This window comes from Phymastichus coffea, unplaced genomic scaffold (genome assembly GCF_024137745.1).
Source record: "Phymastichus coffea isolate CEN01 unplaced genomic scaffold, Cenicafe_Pcof_1.1 PCOF00252, whole genome shotgun sequence".
In the NCBI taxonomy this organism is placed as follows: domain Eukaryota; kingdom Metazoa; phylum Arthropoda; class Insecta; order Hymenoptera; family Eulophidae; genus Phymastichus; species Phymastichus coffea.
Genome location: NW_026707063.1, coordinates 62,593 through 80,015, shown reverse-complemented (window position 1 = coordinate 80,015; position 17,423 = coordinate 62,593). Strand labels below are relative to the sequence as shown.

The following is a 17,423-nucleotide window of genomic DNA, read 5'->3' as shown; positions in this document are numbered from 1 at the left end:
AGTTTACACTTCACGCTTCACACTATATATAGTATATACTCTGCTATATGGCAACTTGTCGCGCATGCGCAGATAAGCTTTTGTAATATCGCCATTGTCTGAATAGCCACAGGCAGCGTTGCAATATACAATTGCAGTAATTGCACGGTATCATCAACAGTCCTCGACTGAATATGTTAGTAATGTTTAACTAGAATTTCGAGAAACTAATTTTACATAAAGTTTAATTTTATTAGTTAATCTGCTAATAAAAATATTAAAATGAATCAAGATAAAAGTACCAAGATTGCTCTTCTGCAACTACTTCGAAAATACAATTTCAAAGCAAGTACAATATATAATATATCATCAACAAAATACATTTAGTAAACATAACCTTAAAAATTTGTTTTTAAATACGATAAACAATATACCAAAATATTCATTCTAGGAGACAGAAGAATTGTTTAGAAAAGAAGCAAATCTAGAAGATGTATCCATTGATGATGTTCAGCAGCCTGAATCAGAAGTTACTAGTGTCTTATCAGCATACAAGAGTGAGGGTGATCCTGCTCTGTATGAAAAATCATATTCGGATTTAAAAAAATTTGTTGAAAGTTCTTTAGATATATATAAGGTAAATTTAAGTTTAAAAATATCCTTAATCTTTAATATTTTTGAGTTTGACAAAGATATGGTATAAAATTAACTATTTCAAAGTATTTTTTATAAAATAGTATTCATTGACTATTAATCATCTCAATTATGGTATATTTCAGCATGAATTAGGTACTATTTTATATCCAGTTTTAGTACATATGTACCTTGAGTTAGTGTACAATAACCATTCCGAAGAAGCTAAACAGTTAATTGACAAATTTAGCTGTAGCTTAGAGGAATATTATCAAAATGATTTAAAAAAGTTGACTCATGTTACAAAAAGAGAGCATATGGCAGGTAATGAGCTAACAGATACTTTCAAGTAAGTAATTTAATTTATTTTCAACACTATTTACTCTTATGGTTAACACGACAAACTCAATATTTTGTTTGTTATTTGTGTAGATCAAATCAATTTATAATAAGGATATCTCGAGATACATTATCTATATTAAAAAGATATTTACAAGAAAAGAAACATAGTATTTTGTTGAACATTATCCAAGAGCATCTTTATTTTGATATGTATGAAGGTGTAGCTAGAAACAAAAATCAAATCGAAGCAACTTCTGGAGCATTGTTAGGAGAAGCAACAAGGCAAGGTAATTAGTAAATGATTTATACATTATACTAATGCATGTATAATAATCACTGATAGGTAACTCATGATTGTTTTATTTTCTGTAGATAACAAGGCTAAGGTCTATTATGGACTTTTAAAAGAACCAGATTTTCAATTTGCTAATACACAAGAAGAAGAAGAGGAGGAGATTACTGGACCTGATGGAGATAAACCAAAGAAGAAAAAGCCAAAAAAAGATCCATTATTTTCGAAAAAAACAAAATCAGATCCTAATGCTCCACCAATTGGAAGAATGCCTCTACCTAATTTGTAAGTATCTATATAGAAGAAAAAATTACAATATTTTTACACAATTTTTTAGTTTTAATAAACGCATTTTTTAATTAGGAAAGATGTTGATAAAATAGAGAAAATTAAAGCTTTAAGAGAGGCATCAAAAAGAGTTGTACTTGGTCCTGAAAGTTTACCTTCAATATGTTTTTATACCTTATTAAACTCTGCATATAGGTAAGGTGTTACATTATTTAGTAACTATTGGTGTATTGAAATTAAGGCATAATATTTACATTAAAATTTTATTATTTGATTTATTTATTCTAGTGTTGTATCAGCAGAAGTATCCGAAGACTCAAGTTTATTAGCTGTGAGTTTTAGTGATTCAGTGATTAAAGTTTGGAGTTTAGTTCCTCAAAAATTAAGAATGATGAAAGATGCAGAGCAGCTTGTAGATGTTCCACATGATGCTGGTAAATAACATACTTTAATTCAATAGATATTTATAAAAATACAAAACTTGAAAAAAAATATTTATAAAATATTTGCAGATGACGTTTTAGTGAGAATGATGGATGACAAAACTGCGGAGTCAGTACGCACACTCCATGGCCATAGCGGACCTGTTTACTGTCTTTCATTCAGCCCTGACAAAAATTTATTACTATCATGCTCAGAAGATGGAACTGGTAAGAGACGTTTAATTTAATTAAATTAAATAATTTATTGATGTTGATACTGACAAAATTTATTTGTAAAATTAGTGAGATTGTGGTCACTCCATACGTGGTCCTGTGTTGTATGCTACAAAGGCCACCTTTTTCCCGTATGGTCAGTGAAATTTTCTCCCCGTGGTTATTACTTCGCCACTGGTTCACACGACAAAACAGCCCGGCTGTGGGCTACAGATTCTCATCAACCACTTAGAATATTTTCTGGTCATTATTCAGATGTTGATGTGAGTCTAAAAATAATTAAAAATCGTACATAGACAATGATTCAATTAGTAAATAAACTTTCTTAATAAATAAATTTCGACTTCATTGCAGGTGGTTCAATTTCATCCGAATTCAAACTATATTGCGTCAGGTTCGAGCGATATGACAGTGAGATTGTGGGACTGCGTGACAGGCAACCAAGTGAGATTGATGACGGGACACAAAGGATCAATATATGCCTTAGCCTTTTCCATGGAGGGCAGATTTTTAGCCTCTGCAGGCTCAGATTGTCGAGTTCTCATATGGGATCTGGCACATGGACATTTAGTTGCTGCACTGCCGAATCACACTGCAACCGTATATTGCCTTTCTTTCAGTAGGGATGGAAATATTTTAGCTTCTGGTGAGTTTATTGAATGATTTATTTGTTCTTTGCACCGATTGTTTCGTTTAAAATCTTTTTGCAATATTGAATAAAATCAATCAATCAATCAGTGATCATAAAGTTATCGTTAATGTTGTTTGCGGAAATTTCTGAATTTTTCTCTTTCGTTTGACTTATTAATTCTTTTTATTTTAAATGTAATCATATAATTTGTATGTCATAAGTAACGGTGAGCATTGAATTAATAAAATAAAATAATTAATTATATTGTTTTAAAGGAACTTACGTTTTAATTTCTTTTGAAACTTTAATACAGATAAGAAAAAAAAGATTAAAAAGATAAGAATTCCGCGAAAAGGTCTTGAAGAGAAAATGAAGTCCATTTTATTGGATTCCAAGAAAAAAGTTTCAAAATCAACAGAATGCCCAACTCAAAGCCGAACAAGGAATATTTTGTACGAAACAATGCATCGCAGCATATCCCGTTTTTAACCACATTCAAACTTTGAAACATACCACTGCCGTTATTTTTAATTTTATCCCTTCAAATTTTTCCATTAGTCTGGCCGCCGGCTGCTAATTATTTACGTGTGGCAGAAATATGTATTTACTTTGTGAAACAATGCATGATAATTGAAAACTATTTTATCTTGCAGGTTCATTAGACTTTTCGATAAAACTTTGGGACTTTACAAAATTAGCCGAAGAAATGAGTCTGGAGGACGTAAATGTGTCGCATAATCCTGAAGTAAAGACTTTGTCGGATTCATATTTGTTACGAACTTTCGGCACGAAAAGCTCGCCGATCTTGGCATTACACTTCACCCGAAGAAATTTGATGTTCGGTATTGGTCGATACGACTCGAGTTAAGAGTTATGAAACATTTTTTGTAAATATTTATTTATTTATAAAAAAACGTACTGTAATAAAGTGGGAACAGTTTTATACATTGTACAAACATGCTTTTTGGTGGTTTTCGTTCATTTAGCAACTCCGATACACGCCTATTTCCCTTCGTTGAGCAATAGCCCACATCCGATTCTCTTTTCGATATTTCAAGAGGAAAAAAGTTAAAAAAAGAAAAAACTTCGTCGTTACATAGGTTAATGAGGCCGCAGAACAGTTTTCGCTCGTCCATTCACATTCAGCAGCAGCAGAGCCAGAAAGGAAGCCTCGAGCTAAACAAGCCTCGTCAAAAAATCCATTGTGAGCGCTGGAAAAGGGAAGGAAGGAAGGAAGGAAGTAAAAGGCTACGCACAAATCAATAGGCAGATCGAAGTTCGTTTCCTCTCGACAAAAGGATATTCTGATTACGAAGTACGCAAAAGTGCATACACACTCGCGAGCGGCGCTCTCCTTTTTTCTCTGTCTCTTTGCCTCTCACTCTCTCTCTCTCTCTCTCTCTCTCTCGTGCATCGGCACGCGATGCGGCTTACTACTGTAAAAACGCTTGAGAGTCCGAGAGGTGGGAGTCCACCAGGTGTGCATTATCTAAGGGATGAGCCGGGGTAGAACGCAAGGTACAACAGATGTTAATAAACGCGTTCGGCACGCGCCAACTCGCATTCGTGCGTCGGACTCTTTGCCGCGAACATCGCTCTTGTTTTTTTCCTATTATTCCGCTTGTTTTTAATTTTTTTTTTTTTAATTTCATATTTTTTAACATGAACCTCGAGCACTCCGCGACTAATTCATCGACCAATCGAAGATTTGAGGGTTTCTAAATATCCAAAGAATCGTGTAAAAACAGTGGTCGCTGTGGTGTATCAACAAAAAGTGCAAGTTACTCAATCAAAGTGCGTAAAAATCATGGCCTTAATATCAAGTAACCACGCCAATTACCGATCAGCGTCCCCGTCGATGCTGACAATGAACTACGGCGGGTCGCATATAGTGTACTCGTCGCCACCCTACACACCGCCGAAGACGACGACGAGATACTCGGACGAAAGCGACGTCGCGGCGGTGGTTAACGGGCATCATGAATATTCGCAATCCGCTGACAGCTGCTACGATAGATCGCCTTACGGATTGCTCACCCCGCAGAGGTAACTTTGCTCACCTACATATCCTCCGAACAAACTCATGCATTTGCATGAGAAAGAGTTACCTTGTCTTCGTCCGTTCTTTTTATTCTTTTACTTGGTTTGGAAGCGAGGAAGGATTTATTGTTTTGAGATCTTGATTATGAGTTGACGTTAATTTTGTAACTGAATTTTCGGCGCGTTACCACGTCCGAGATATATTTCGACTTTTCGTTGAGGATTGAGATTAATTTTGAAAAAATAAAAATAATTTTCGACGGGAAATTCTTTCGTGCGACAATAATTCACGGAAAGTGGTTCATGCATACTTATTTGAATTAAAACTTAAGCTTACCGATGAAGAAACAAAAAACTGTTCCGTGCGCTAAAGCTCGATACGACGTTGCACTTGTGCAGATACGAGACGCATTACTCGCCAGACTATCCAAATCCATCGCGGATCCCGAGCTACGAAGAGAATTCGATGGATTACAATAATCAAACGGCGAACTGGCATCGATGCTACGAGACGCCCCCGCAAGAGCCTCAAGCGATTGCAGGCGGTGCGGCCATCGAGCAAAGTGCCGGAGAGACCTGTTGGGACTGCAACGCAGTTACCCCGGTAAGTCTGTTCACCCTCCTTTAAGCATTATTATTGGCTTTATTGAATTGGGGGTCGATTAATAGCTTGATAACATGCCCAATTGATAAATCGTACAGCTTGAAGATTTATATGCTTGGCAATTAATGAAGACACTTAAATCAAGGAACTGAGTGAAAATGAAGTACATAACTGCAATAAGCGATATCTTGTCAACTGAAATTGTGACTTGACTGTGGTGACAGTTGAGCGATCGCGTGTGTCAAGCGTTTGCGTAACGCATAGTACCGATGAGAATCGCTTGGATTTCAGAAAACTACAGCGAGTGAATCGTGCGAGTCGAGTCCCCGGAAGGCCCGTCGTCGCTCACGAGACGTGCCACCTTCGCCGAGCGTCCTGAAACGCCGTCGACTAGCGGCGAACGCACGCGAGAGGCGCCGCATGAACGGCCTGAACGACGCGTTCGACAAGCTGCGCGAAGTCGTGCCGAGTCTTGGGGCCGACCACAAGCTCAGCAAGTTCGAGACGCTGCAGATGGCACAGACCTACATCGCCGCGCTCTGCGACCTTCTCAAGCAGCACGACGAGAACAGATGATCGCTCTGGCGATACTTCTCACTGCCATTAATTACTTGTTTGCCATTTTTTTCGCCGTCCAAATTAAGCGAGAGTGACTCGCGGAGACGACGACCAAGTATGCGCAAGTTCCTTATAACCGATTGCCATCGCTAGACATCGACCGTTGTAATACTCTTTTCAATGTAGTCATTTAAGGACATTACGCTATTTTTGTAATTATTTATTGTTACTCAATGTGTGCGCGTGTGTAATTTATGCCAAAGATGTAATGCCAAGTTCAAAGCGCGTGAGCCAGTGTCATTATTACCTTCTCTTTTGTTGTTTCCATAGTCGCGCGATAAGACAAATTTTAGACGATAAGCTTTCGCTGCGAAGAAATAATAAATAGTGCGATGTTTTGAAAGCTATGGACTTTGGCTGCCATACCTTTGTACAAAAGGCGTTTGAAAAGTCCGTGCAAAAATGAAAAATACTTGATTTTTTTTAATAAAACTTTTTTATTTTTCAACACAGTCTTCTTTTAGGTTTATACACTTTATCTAACACTGCTCTAGTTTATTGATCCCTTCCAAATAACCGGATTTGTCCAAGTCTAAAATAGGTATTCGTACTTGCAATCACCTCGTTTGAATAAAATCTTTTCCCCGCCAGTTATTTTTTTTACATTAGGGAACAAATATTAGTCCGACGAAACTAAGTCTGGAGAGTAGGGGGGAGGGGTGCACTGAGTTGGAACCTTATTTCCATCAGTTCTGCGTCCACAACTGCTGAGGTGTGAACTGATGTGTTATCGTGATGGAAGATGACTTTTTTGTGGGCCAATCAAGGACGATTTTCTTGCGATTCGGTTTTCAAATGATCGAATAACAATAAATAATATTCAACAGTAATGGTTTTACCCTTTTCTAGATAGCCGATGAAGATTATTCCTTGTAAATTCCAAAAGACAATCGCCATAATCTTCCCGGCTGAAGGAATGGTTTTTGCCTTTTTTGTTGCAGTGCATATTCTATCCATAGAGATGAAACGATGCTTAAAGTCCTACGAATTTCGCTGGAACAGCTGCAAACCATTCTTGTAACACTTCACACGATCTCATTTTTGGTCAATCGTGAGCAACTGCGACACCTACTTACGGGGTTGCATTTAGCGGATAGCTTTTTCACGTTCAAATGTTGGTGCAAAATATTATGTACTTGTTTGCTTGAGATACCTACAGCACTAGCAATCTCACGCACCTTCACTCTTTTGTCAGCCATCACCATATCATGGATTTTATTAATGAATTCTGGAGTGGGGCGACCTCAACGGGACGTCCAGAACGTTCAGCGTCTTTTATGTGTTCATATGGCCGCTCCGAAAATTTGGAAACCACTTTGATTCAACAAAATGAAATTAAACAGAAAGTGATAGACCGATCTGGCTGAAATTTGATGTGTGCTGTTTCAAGATATGCTGCTAACTGAAAATAACCTCGATACGCACCAGAGCGTATTATATATAAGACAATAAACTGACTGATTTTACGTAAAAAGAGAGCATTACTAATTCAATGAACTACGAACCGTGACAAACAATAAGCGCTCGGAGAGTCGAATATAATCAAGTTCACGCGACGGTTGAGATCTCGATCGGTCGCTCGCGCGCTTCCATATCAAAGCTATTATGGTTTCACTAGCTCCTAGAATTCCGTGGAGCGCGCACATGCACATGCATATGCATGCGCGCGCGATCGCGTGCCGTCACGCAGAGTTGGGTTGGACGATTGCACACCCTGGCGCGCACAACTGTCTCGCACTGCGTGTACACGCGCGTACGACTGTACGCGAGATGAGTATCGCGCCTCTCACTCTCGCATTCGGCCACGCGTGGCCGGCGCGTGGCCAAACGCAAAAAAAGTCCATCCCCCCAGCAACAAATGCCCAAGAAAAGAGAGAGAGAGAGAGAGAGAGAGCGGCACGCTCGCTTTATACCATATATCAGACGACGAGCCGCTGTCCAGTGGCTTTCTCCATGGCAGTACGGGAGGCTACTTTTTACTGTTGGGCGGTGTGGAATGATGGGGACTTCGAGCTGTGATAATTAGCCGACTTTCAGTTAGGGGGCCTTCCCACAGGAATTTCTGTAGTTCACGATTTGATAATAATCAAACGCAATTTGAATTTAGATTCAAGGTCCGAAATTATAATTACAAGAAGGGATGCTTCTAAACTGCCCTACCATTACTGTACTTCAAGTACATATTTGCGATTCGTCTTGACTTATTCTAATGCGGTCAATATGTAAAACGATTTTCCAATGAAAATGTACGGACAAAGCTATCAAAAATAAGTATATAACTGTTACTACTGGCACTCTAGTGCGAGCGGCAAACGATAAAACTTTAATCTTGAAATGCCATTAAAGTAAATTGATACTCCACGTTTTCGATTTATGAATCCATTAGCTATCGAAGCGCAATTAACTTTGAAAGGACATCACCGTGCGTCAATTTCCATTTGCTCTTCCCCGGCTCAGCAATAAAAGAAAGTGGAAAAGGGCAGATACCATAACGACCGGCGCGGATAAAGCAAACATGTACGGTGCATCGTAAAAGAAAGAAGCGAGAGGACAGCACGCAGCGGCATTGTATCGGTGGGCCCGTTATAACATATCTCGAAAAGTGAAATGCCGAGAATACAACAGAGGGTGCACTCTGCGGTATAGCGGATATAGCTGTACATAAATATAGAGGCAGTGAGACGGGGTTGCATTTAGCGCAGACAGAGAGGGGTCGCGCGTCGTCCTCGTCGTCGCCGTCGAAAAAGTGAGAAATCGCCACATGGCACGAGTCATATCGCCGCTGGCACGCCTCTTAATGAGGGGTCTCTTTTTCTCCCTCTATTGCGCGCGTGTCATCTGTTGCTTCGGTTAGCGCTGCGCTATACGTCTACTCGCCGATGCATGACGGCCCAAAGGCTCGGCGACGACCGACGTGCGCGTGCCTCATGCCATCCTCTCCTATAATGTACATATTGGATTTTAACAACGCGATAATTGCCCCACTCCGCTGGCTGTGCGCGGTGGAGTGAGCTGGCCACTTTTCGACGACCTCGTAAATCGATCAACTCATTCAATGATCCTAGCGGAGAAAATTAATTTTTCCCGCGCACATGACGCGTGCGGGCTCGAGCGAACAAGAGGTTGATGGATTGAATATGCCAAGCACGGGATGTACACTGAAATGTTCGCTGGCTTTGTTAGAAAATTCATTTGTCTTATTCGTTGCCCCTTCGCGGTATTGTCGAGACTTCTGTTGACTGCTGTATATAAACATATTCGTTAATATTTAAATACTTGTAAGGTATTCAATAACATTGTTGCTTTGATATTGTTTGCGCTTTTGAATGCGAATATTGAAATTCATTATTTTTTATTCATGATATCGGCTATTTCGTCAGATCTCTTCACCGCTGCTTCTACGGCATTCATCATGGAGGCCCTGTAAAACGAGATATGTCATATTCAACTTTCAATAGATTACTGTTAGTTTAAAGATCAAGATATTCACCTGACACCACCCTTTTCTAATTCATGTATTCCACAGATGGTAGATCCGTTAGGTGATGTTACCTCATCTTTTAACTGACCTGGGTGTTTACCAGTTTCCAAAACCATTTTTCCTGCACCAATTAGAACCTGTGCGGCAAATCTTAGAGCTGATGCACGTGGAACCCCTTTTCTAACAGCTCCATCAGCAAGACCTTCTATTATTAAGTAAGCCTGTAATTATATTTTTTTTTATAAAATTTGATTCTACTATGGAATATTTTTGACTTAGTATCATATTGAATTCTTTTACTTACATAAGCTGGCCCACATCCTGACAGACCACCAGCACTAGTTATAAACCCCTCACCAATTTTTTCACAAATGCCCAGCTGAGAGAATAATGTAGAAATAATAAATTCATCTTCCTCTGTAGTCCTCAAACTGCAGTAAACTAGAGGAATAATAACTTATTATTTTTAGCTAGCTTTATTTTAGCTTTTGATTATAAATTGATTTGATCGTACCAGTTATTCCTTCAGCTACCATCATTGGAGTATTGGGCATTGATCTTATTATTCGTGGAGCAGAGTCAATAGACTGAAGTTTCTGTCAATGAAAAATAAAGACAATAAATATTTTATTTGTTCTATTCATTAAAAATGTTTACTTACACTGTCTAAAGCATCCAATGAAACTCCAACAATGACTGATACATATAACTTTCCTTCAAATTTATAGATTGAATTTTTACAAGTTGCTAATGCTTCATCTAGTATGTGTGGCTTTATAGATAAGAATATAATATCACAATTTTTTATAACTTCATGATTTTTTAAAGTGGTATGAATACCAAAACTTTTCCAAATACTTAATGATTGTTCAGTACGACAGGATACCCATATATTTTGTGACTTTAAAACACCTAATAAATAAGAGAACAAATTTTTATTTAATATTATTAAATAAATAAATAATAATAATAATAATAATAATAATAATAATAATAATAAGCAGTGTATTACACTGCTTGCAAATTTATATATTTATTAAAACAATATATATAGTTAAATAAAGGCTAAATATACCTTTTTTTACAAGTCCAAATCCTATCGCCTGAGCCATATTACCTCCACCAATAAATCCAACCTTTTTCTCTTTTATTACAGTTACATCTGCCATGATTTTGGTTTTTAAGAATTGCTTTTTCAGAAGTAGTGTTCCACCAGTAAATATTTAATAACAGATTAATAATTGCATTTTGTCTTCTTTTTAACACAAATGGAAATGCCAATTTAATAATTTGTCATCTACTGATATATAGCTCCGCGAAAAATATTTCCGATTAGGCACTCATAGCCTGTGAGAGATTACTGAACCAAAAAACAAATTGATTTATCATAACGCACAGTGCTTTTTTTAATCGGAAATCTACTGTCTGACATTAGATAAGGTTAGAGTTTAAATCGAGTAACACGTCGTCATGGTAATAAAGATATATTTTTAATTTTCTATTAAAATTACTTCCGCTGTCGTCGCAACTATTGGCAAAAAAATATAGAGGATTATATATATTCATGCGCATTGTTATTTAACAATTGTAGCACGATGAACGTACGTAAATGTTAATATAATCGATAATCAATTTGAAAAAATTTTGTTGCCCTTCAACGATGCCACTCTTGGATTCAACTTTAGTTTTAATCCTGATCGTAAAACGCAAGCCAAGATATCTTTCATTCATGAAACTGTTGCGCGTTCATTGTGTAAGCCAAAAAATCAATAAGAAATCCATTTGCTTGCATTCATATGTCAAACATTCAAATTTTCCCGCGTTTTTGCAGTGACTCTCAATAAGCTAATGGCGCTGCAGCCTATTCGCGGCCTCGCAACAGCTGAGAACCGCTGAAAGTCGATTGTTGATGAACGGGTTGTTGTAGCCACTAGCCAGCTCCAAATCGCAGTACACGTAGTTTACTTAGGAAAATTACCTGGGAATTGCTGATAGAGAAGATCGATGCTGACAGTTTAGTATCTCGTTTCTTGTTAAAGTGCTATCAGTCAGTTATTTTTTTGTCAGTGTCGTGCGTCCCGTGAACTTGTGTGCCCAGTTAGCCTACTTTCCCTGTTACCCTCCAAGTGCATGCGTACGCGCATACGACACGCACCATTGTCGTTGTTATGATCTGGCCCGTGAAAATTTTGTTTACCCAATGAGCTTTAGCGGAGTAAAGACTAGACAATCGTCCAGTCATTGATTAACATGGACCAAGGGGGCCCTCCTGAGGGGGCCCCTGTCATCATCGCCGACCCCATGGATATGACTATCATTGACAAAGTTTGTGAGTCCAATTGGCCAGATGACAACATCGTATCGTCGTCAACATTTTGTGATAATCCCAAAAAGCTCAACAACAAGTACCTCTTTCTAACGGTAATTCTCTTATTCATACTTGTTTTTTTGACTTTGAAATAATTGCTCTATATAACTGTCACTCCATTTCTGAGTGTTTGATAATCAATAATAGTTTAAACTTTTGACCTAGTTATTTTTTTATTCCAGTTTCACAGATTTCATTGCTAATTAGCCAAATATGCTTTCAGGTTGAATATGTTGACGATGGAGCAAAAGATTTTGGACGCATATATCCATCATATGATCAAGTTTCTTTTTCATCTAGACCAAATTCTCCTCTATCTGATTTTGAACATCAAGTTAGTCCTCATGATCCGAATATGAGTTCTGCTGCAAGATATTCACCAACCCCAGTTCCTTTGCCTTCATCACCATTTCATAATTCAGTAGTTGTTCTTCAAGAGCCAGCATCACCGCTGATATCAACATCAGAATCAGCTGTGAGAATGGCCAATGATTATACAACCCATTTAACTGATCAATCGTCAACTCCAAGCTTGTCCCAGAGTGACAATTCAGAAGATTTCACAGATAGTACAAGTGATGGATTGGTTTCCAGTGTTGGAAATGAATTAATGCTCATTCAAGGTAAATAATAAACATTTTCTATAAATTGTTATGAAATTATTAAGAAATGTTTACTTTAATATTCATATTATAGGTTCTAACACAGATCTAGAACCTTCATCAACACCACTAATGTTGACAGGAATATCAGGATCTGATTTAACTCTTACGAGAGATTTTCTTGTTATGCAAGAAGATCAAATCAATGTAATGAATTCTGTGAAATTAAATTCTAGTCTTGATTCTAATGTCAATCAAGTCACAGAATCTATTTTGCCACATGATGTAGAAGATGAAACTAACGCACAAATTACAATGAAAAGTTTCAAAAAGATTACTAAACAATCTGAGCTGTCATATGACAAGAAGGATGTGATTTGGTGTAAAGATCAATCTGAAGATAATGGATTATGTAAATAATTTTGCAATTTTGATTAATAATTAAGGATGAATTTCACTTTTAGAAAACGCGTTTACTATTGTACTGTTGAAATCTTCACAGGGTATGACGACTGTGATAGTACTTGCACAGATGCAGCTGATTGCACCTTACACAGCGTATGCACGATCGCCGATCAACCAGTTCCTTCTCGAGCAGTAGCTACATTACCGGGTCTCTATTTATCGATTGAAAAGCTTCCTTCTTCTAATATTACAAATCAATCGGCAGAATTCGGCATTTTCGCGAAACGAAGTATTCGACGACGCACTCAATTTGGCCCGATCGAGGGTGTTTTATGTCCTTATGATGGTTCAAAAATTCAAGGTTTGCCATTATTATTGGAAACTAAAGAAGAAGGAGAATTCTTGAAAATCGACATTTCAGATGAAAGTAAGACATTTTATTTTAAATATTTTAAGTTACGGGATAACAAATATTTTAAATAATTATTTTTTTCAGACACTTCGAATTGGATGCGCTTTGTCAGACCTGCTACGACTTATGAAGAACAAAACTTAATTATATGTCAAATGAATGATGCAATAGTATTTCTCACTACAAGAAACATATTGCCCAGTGAAGAGTTAAAAGCAGGTCCTAGTATTGAATATGGAAAACTTCGAAATCTACCGGTACTTGAAATCATTCACAAAAATATTTTAGGCAAGTAAACTTTAGTTTTGATATTTTCTATGTAGTTTATAGTGGTATAAACAATTTCACAATTTTTTTATATTTTCTGTGAACAGATTCAAGCACGGATTTTTGTAGTCAATCTCACATAAAAAATAGTTTATTAGAAACTACCGATGAAAAACTACAAAACAGTACAAATATTGATAATCGTCAAAATAACTTTACCCAACTTCAGAAAAGACGTAAAGTTGCGAACGAATCCTTTCAGTAAGTTTGTTTAAAAATCGTGATGAAATTGTTTGTTGAATTGTAATTGAAGAATGATATAATTATTTTTTTATTTGCGAAACAGAAAATATTTAGAAATTAATGAAAACGACGATGATGATTTTGGCGATTCGAAATTCTTCAAAACTAATGCAAAATATACTTTCAACGAAGAAAAAGAAAAGGAAAACTCCCCCGATACTAAAATGGAGTTGATGAAAGATGAGATTACACAATCTGATCAACCTGATATTTCGGAGCAAAATACCAATGTCGTTTCATCTAGCGTATACAAATGCGTACTGTGCACAAAGCGTTTTTCAACAAAAATGAAGTTTCAGCAACACTGCCTTGAACACGATGTCAAAAATAACGAATCTGCTACGTGCAATTTCTGTTCAAAAACATTTTCCAACAACTATACTTTAACTCGTCATCTGAAAACTCATCAAAGTAAGTGACCTACTTTGAATAAACTTGCCTTTGAGGACATCCAAATAAAAGACTTATTCACTTATTGTTTACTATCGCAGAAGAAAGACAAAACCTCGAATGTCCGGTATGCAAAGAAGCATTTGGGCGCGTTTTAACCTTGAAGGATTCCATAGAAACTCATCTTAATCAAGATGAGACATTTACGTGTCCTCACTGCCCAAAATCATTTACAAGCTACGCTCTTACTCGTAAACACGCTCGAGCTCATCATTTTGATCGAAAACACGAATGCCAATTCTGCTTCAAATGCTTCCCAGCGGCTGATAAATTGAGAATGCATTTATTGAAACACTCTGATCGCAGGTAATTCTCCTTACAAAATTAATATTGAAATCAATTCAAAAGTACTAAGGGTATTTTTGAATTAATACTTAATACAATAATTTATTTGCATTAAAGGGAATTTCAATGCGCTAACTGCGGTAAGCAATTCAAACGGAAAGATAAGCTAAAAGATCACGTTACGCGTGTACATTTTACTCAGAAGACTAATAAGGACCAAATATCTTCGAATAATCGTGCCAAAAAGACAATTCCAAAGGTTTGTGGCTAAATTTGATTAATTTTCAATAAACAATTTGTTTATAATAAATTAAATGTTCTTTTCAGCTAAATGCTGTTGACTGTGACCGATTTATTTACAAATGTCGTCGTTGCCAAGTTGGTTTCAAACGTAGAGGTATGCTCGTAAATCACTTAGCCAAACGACACCCTGATGTCCCTCCAGAATCTGTACCTGAGCTTTGCTTGCCAATTTTACGACAAACAAGAGATTATTATTGTCAATACTGCGATAAAGTAAGTGGAATTGCTTATTTTGCAATAAGCAATTTGTTAAAACTATTTCCTCCATACACAGGTTTATAAAAGTAGCAGCAAACGCAAAGCGCATATTATGAAAAATCATCCGGGTGCTGCTTTACCACCCAGCAATAGAAATAAGGACTTTGATATTCCTGGATTGCCAAATCCAACATTCAGTCAGGCTGCTGGCAGTATTAAAACTGCTCCACAGGGCTGTCAATGGTGCCATAAACAATATGCCAGCAAAGTAAGTATTAGAAATGTTAAACTAATAAATTACAAGACGTTGACCTATTTATTTAATCGTTACCTAATCTTATAAGTTCTGTATTAATTAATTCATCGGTATGGTAGCGTTTAAGCAATGATAAATTAAAACGAAGAATTTTCGTTGATCTTGACCTCATTACGTGTAACTGCGCATATGTAAGGTTAAACGCGTGACCTATTTTGACTCCAGGCGAAGCTACTGCAACACCAACGCAAGAAACATTCTAGTCTAATGGAGCCCGCCGATCAGATACCCCGCCCGCGAAGCCGTCCACCGCAAAACCAAAATCAGCCGCCCGTAACGAGCAGTGTGAAGCAGCTTCAGCCAGCAAAGCTGGAATCAGGCGACTTTGATATCTTGAAATCTCGCCTAATGCGCCCCGTTAATGACTCTTTGTCTGCCACATCGAATGGCTTCGAATTAATGAACCCTCAATTCGCTCGAGTACGCGATATGCGTTGAAAGGCCAGCACGAGCGGCCGCGTGACTGCGGCACTTTGACACGAATTTTCAAAGGTAAAAAACAAAAAAAATTCATGCGTAAACAGCGTGTAATTTTTTGTTGTCTGCACAGTCAAGCAAAATACTGTGCTTTTGACTTGCTCTGCGCCGTCCCCCCCCAAAAATCTGTTTTTGGGGGGAAGTGCTAGAGAGTTTGTTGGCGTTAGCCTAGCGCTGAGCGCTTTGGCGCGTTCATGAATGATGAGGTGGTTGTTTTTTGTCTTGTCTCGACGAGTCGCTTGATTTTGAGGGATAGACGTTATTCAGAGTTTATTGAGAATGAAGAAAAGTAACAGAAACACGTTTTAACGAATGGCTTACGTAATATAAAGGAGTAAAAAATAATAGTAATGAAACTAAAATCGCGACTGTCTATGAATAAAACTCAATGTGTAGCAATTTTAATCCAGAATCTCAATCTTGATCTCTATCTCGTAATAGACATTAATTTGAAAACGTCCTTGGACGAATAATCTTTGTCGGAATAAACTCAGTAGCGAATGAAGCAAATTAATTCTATTTTAAATGCCGTAAGCGGTTAGAATATAATAGCTCGGAAATTATCACAGTTGCAGCAGATGTCGTTTAGCGAAACTATTTTAATGCTCAAAGCAAATTTAACAAGACAAAGTAAAAAATCTTTCAAGTCTACTGTCGTAATCGTTACGTGGATTAGTCGTGTGCAAACTTAGCGAGACAAAGGATAAAGAAAAAACAAAAAATATATAAAAGATAAAAAAAATGAAATGTCCCTTACAAACCACGTCCCATGTAGGCGAAAATATCCACCGGTTCCCGTATGAACTTAATCTTGCGCCTATCAATTCTATGTCTATTCTGGACCTTAAGAGAAACCCAAAGGTATACTTCGAATGAACATTAAACTTACATCTTAATAAGAAGTAGCTGTGAAAATGGATAATTTATCATCTTATAGTATACATAAACTCTAACACACGCACACATACAAATACATATATACATATACACTATAAACAGTATAATAATACATATATACATTTTTGTCTCTTCGTCTACCGACGCTTATTCGGTTAAAATTAGCGAAAGAAAAAACTTAACTGTCATCAAATATGTTGTAACTATGCTACTAAAGTGTGAATTTCCATTTTTTCGAATTTCTCGCAATAGAAAAGGAACAAAAAACCGAGGTACAAGAAAGATTCCAAGAGATTAAGCCTGTCGTTAAAAGTGAAAGAGTGCAGATGATAAAGTACGATGCGCTAGAGAAAAAGAAAGAGAGAAAAGAATATATTATATTGTTGCTTACGAAGCGACCGAATGATTTTATCAGATATCTATATAGATTGTATGTAAGTGATGTTTGACAGCTGGACTACTGTTATAACGATCCCAAAAAGTAAAGTAAATAAAGTAACAACGAGCAAACGTCTAGAAATATTTAATGTTGTGTTTTTTAACTGTCTTATGTCTACTTCTTTTACAATTACTATT

At 37.0% G+C, this 17,423-nt stretch overlaps 4 protein-coding genes across 4 annotated transcripts; 3 read left to right on the top strand and 1 right to left on the bottom strand.

Moving 5' to 3' along the window:
* The first annotated feature begins 117 nt into the window (after nt 1–117).
* Nucleotides 118–3,769, top strand: LOC131674526 (transcription initiation factor TFIID subunit 5-like). Its single transcript, XM_058953251.1, has 11 exons — nt 118–324; nt 431–616; nt 759–961; nt 1,045–1,241; nt 1,327–1,531; nt 1,610–1,729; nt 1,823–1,968; nt 2,047–2,184; nt 2,260–2,453; nt 2,545–2,836; nt 3,475–3,769. Exons 1-11 carry the CDS (start codon nt 262–264, stop codon nt 3,687–3,689), a joined length of 1,959 nt encoding a protein of 652 aa, XP_058809234.1. The 5' UTR covers nt 118–261; the 3' UTR covers nt 3,690–3,769.
* Nucleotides 3,770–4,541: 772 nt separating this feature from the next.
* LOC131674524 (protein atonal-like) lies at nt 4,542–6,141 on the top strand. The gene is made up of 3 exons (XM_058953245.1): nt 4,542–4,867; nt 5,261–5,465; nt 5,757–6,141. Exons 1-3 carry the CDS (start codon nt 4,629–4,631, stop codon nt 6,039–6,041), a joined length of 729 nt encoding a protein of 242 aa, XP_058809228.1. The 5' UTR covers nt 4,542–4,628; the 3' UTR covers nt 6,042–6,141.
* Nucleotides 6,142–6,598: 457 nt separating this feature from the next.
* On the bottom strand, nt 6,599–10,966 carry LOC131674517 (uncharacterized). The gene is made up of 6 exons (XM_058953234.1): nt 10,640–10,966; nt 10,226–10,476; nt 10,079–10,160; nt 9,869–10,005; nt 9,574–9,785; nt 6,599–9,504 (listed from the first exon to the last, which is right to left on the bottom strand). The coding sequence occupies exons 1-6, from the start codon at nt 10,731–10,733 to the stop codon at nt 9,429–9,431; spliced, it is 852 nt and encodes a 283-aa protein (XP_058809217.1). The 5' UTR covers nt 10,734–10,966; the 3' UTR covers nt 6,599–9,428.
* Nucleotides 10,967–11,484: 518 nt separating this feature from the next.
* Nucleotides 11,485–17,375, top strand: LOC131674521 (PR domain zinc finger protein 10-like). The gene is made up of 12 exons (XM_058953240.1): nt 11,485–11,985; nt 12,156–12,555; nt 12,629–12,946; nt 13,037–13,366; nt 13,436–13,639; nt 13,726–13,879; nt 13,965–14,332; nt 14,413–14,677; nt 14,774–14,915; nt 14,984–15,172; nt 15,234–15,425; nt 15,639–17,375. The coding sequence occupies exons 1-12, from the start codon at nt 11,815–11,817 to the stop codon at nt 15,909–15,911; spliced, it is 3,006 nt and encodes a 1,001-aa protein (XP_058809223.1). The 5' UTR covers nt 11,485–11,814; the 3' UTR covers nt 15,912–17,375.
* The last annotated feature ends 48 nt before the right edge of the window (nt 17,376–17,423 follow it).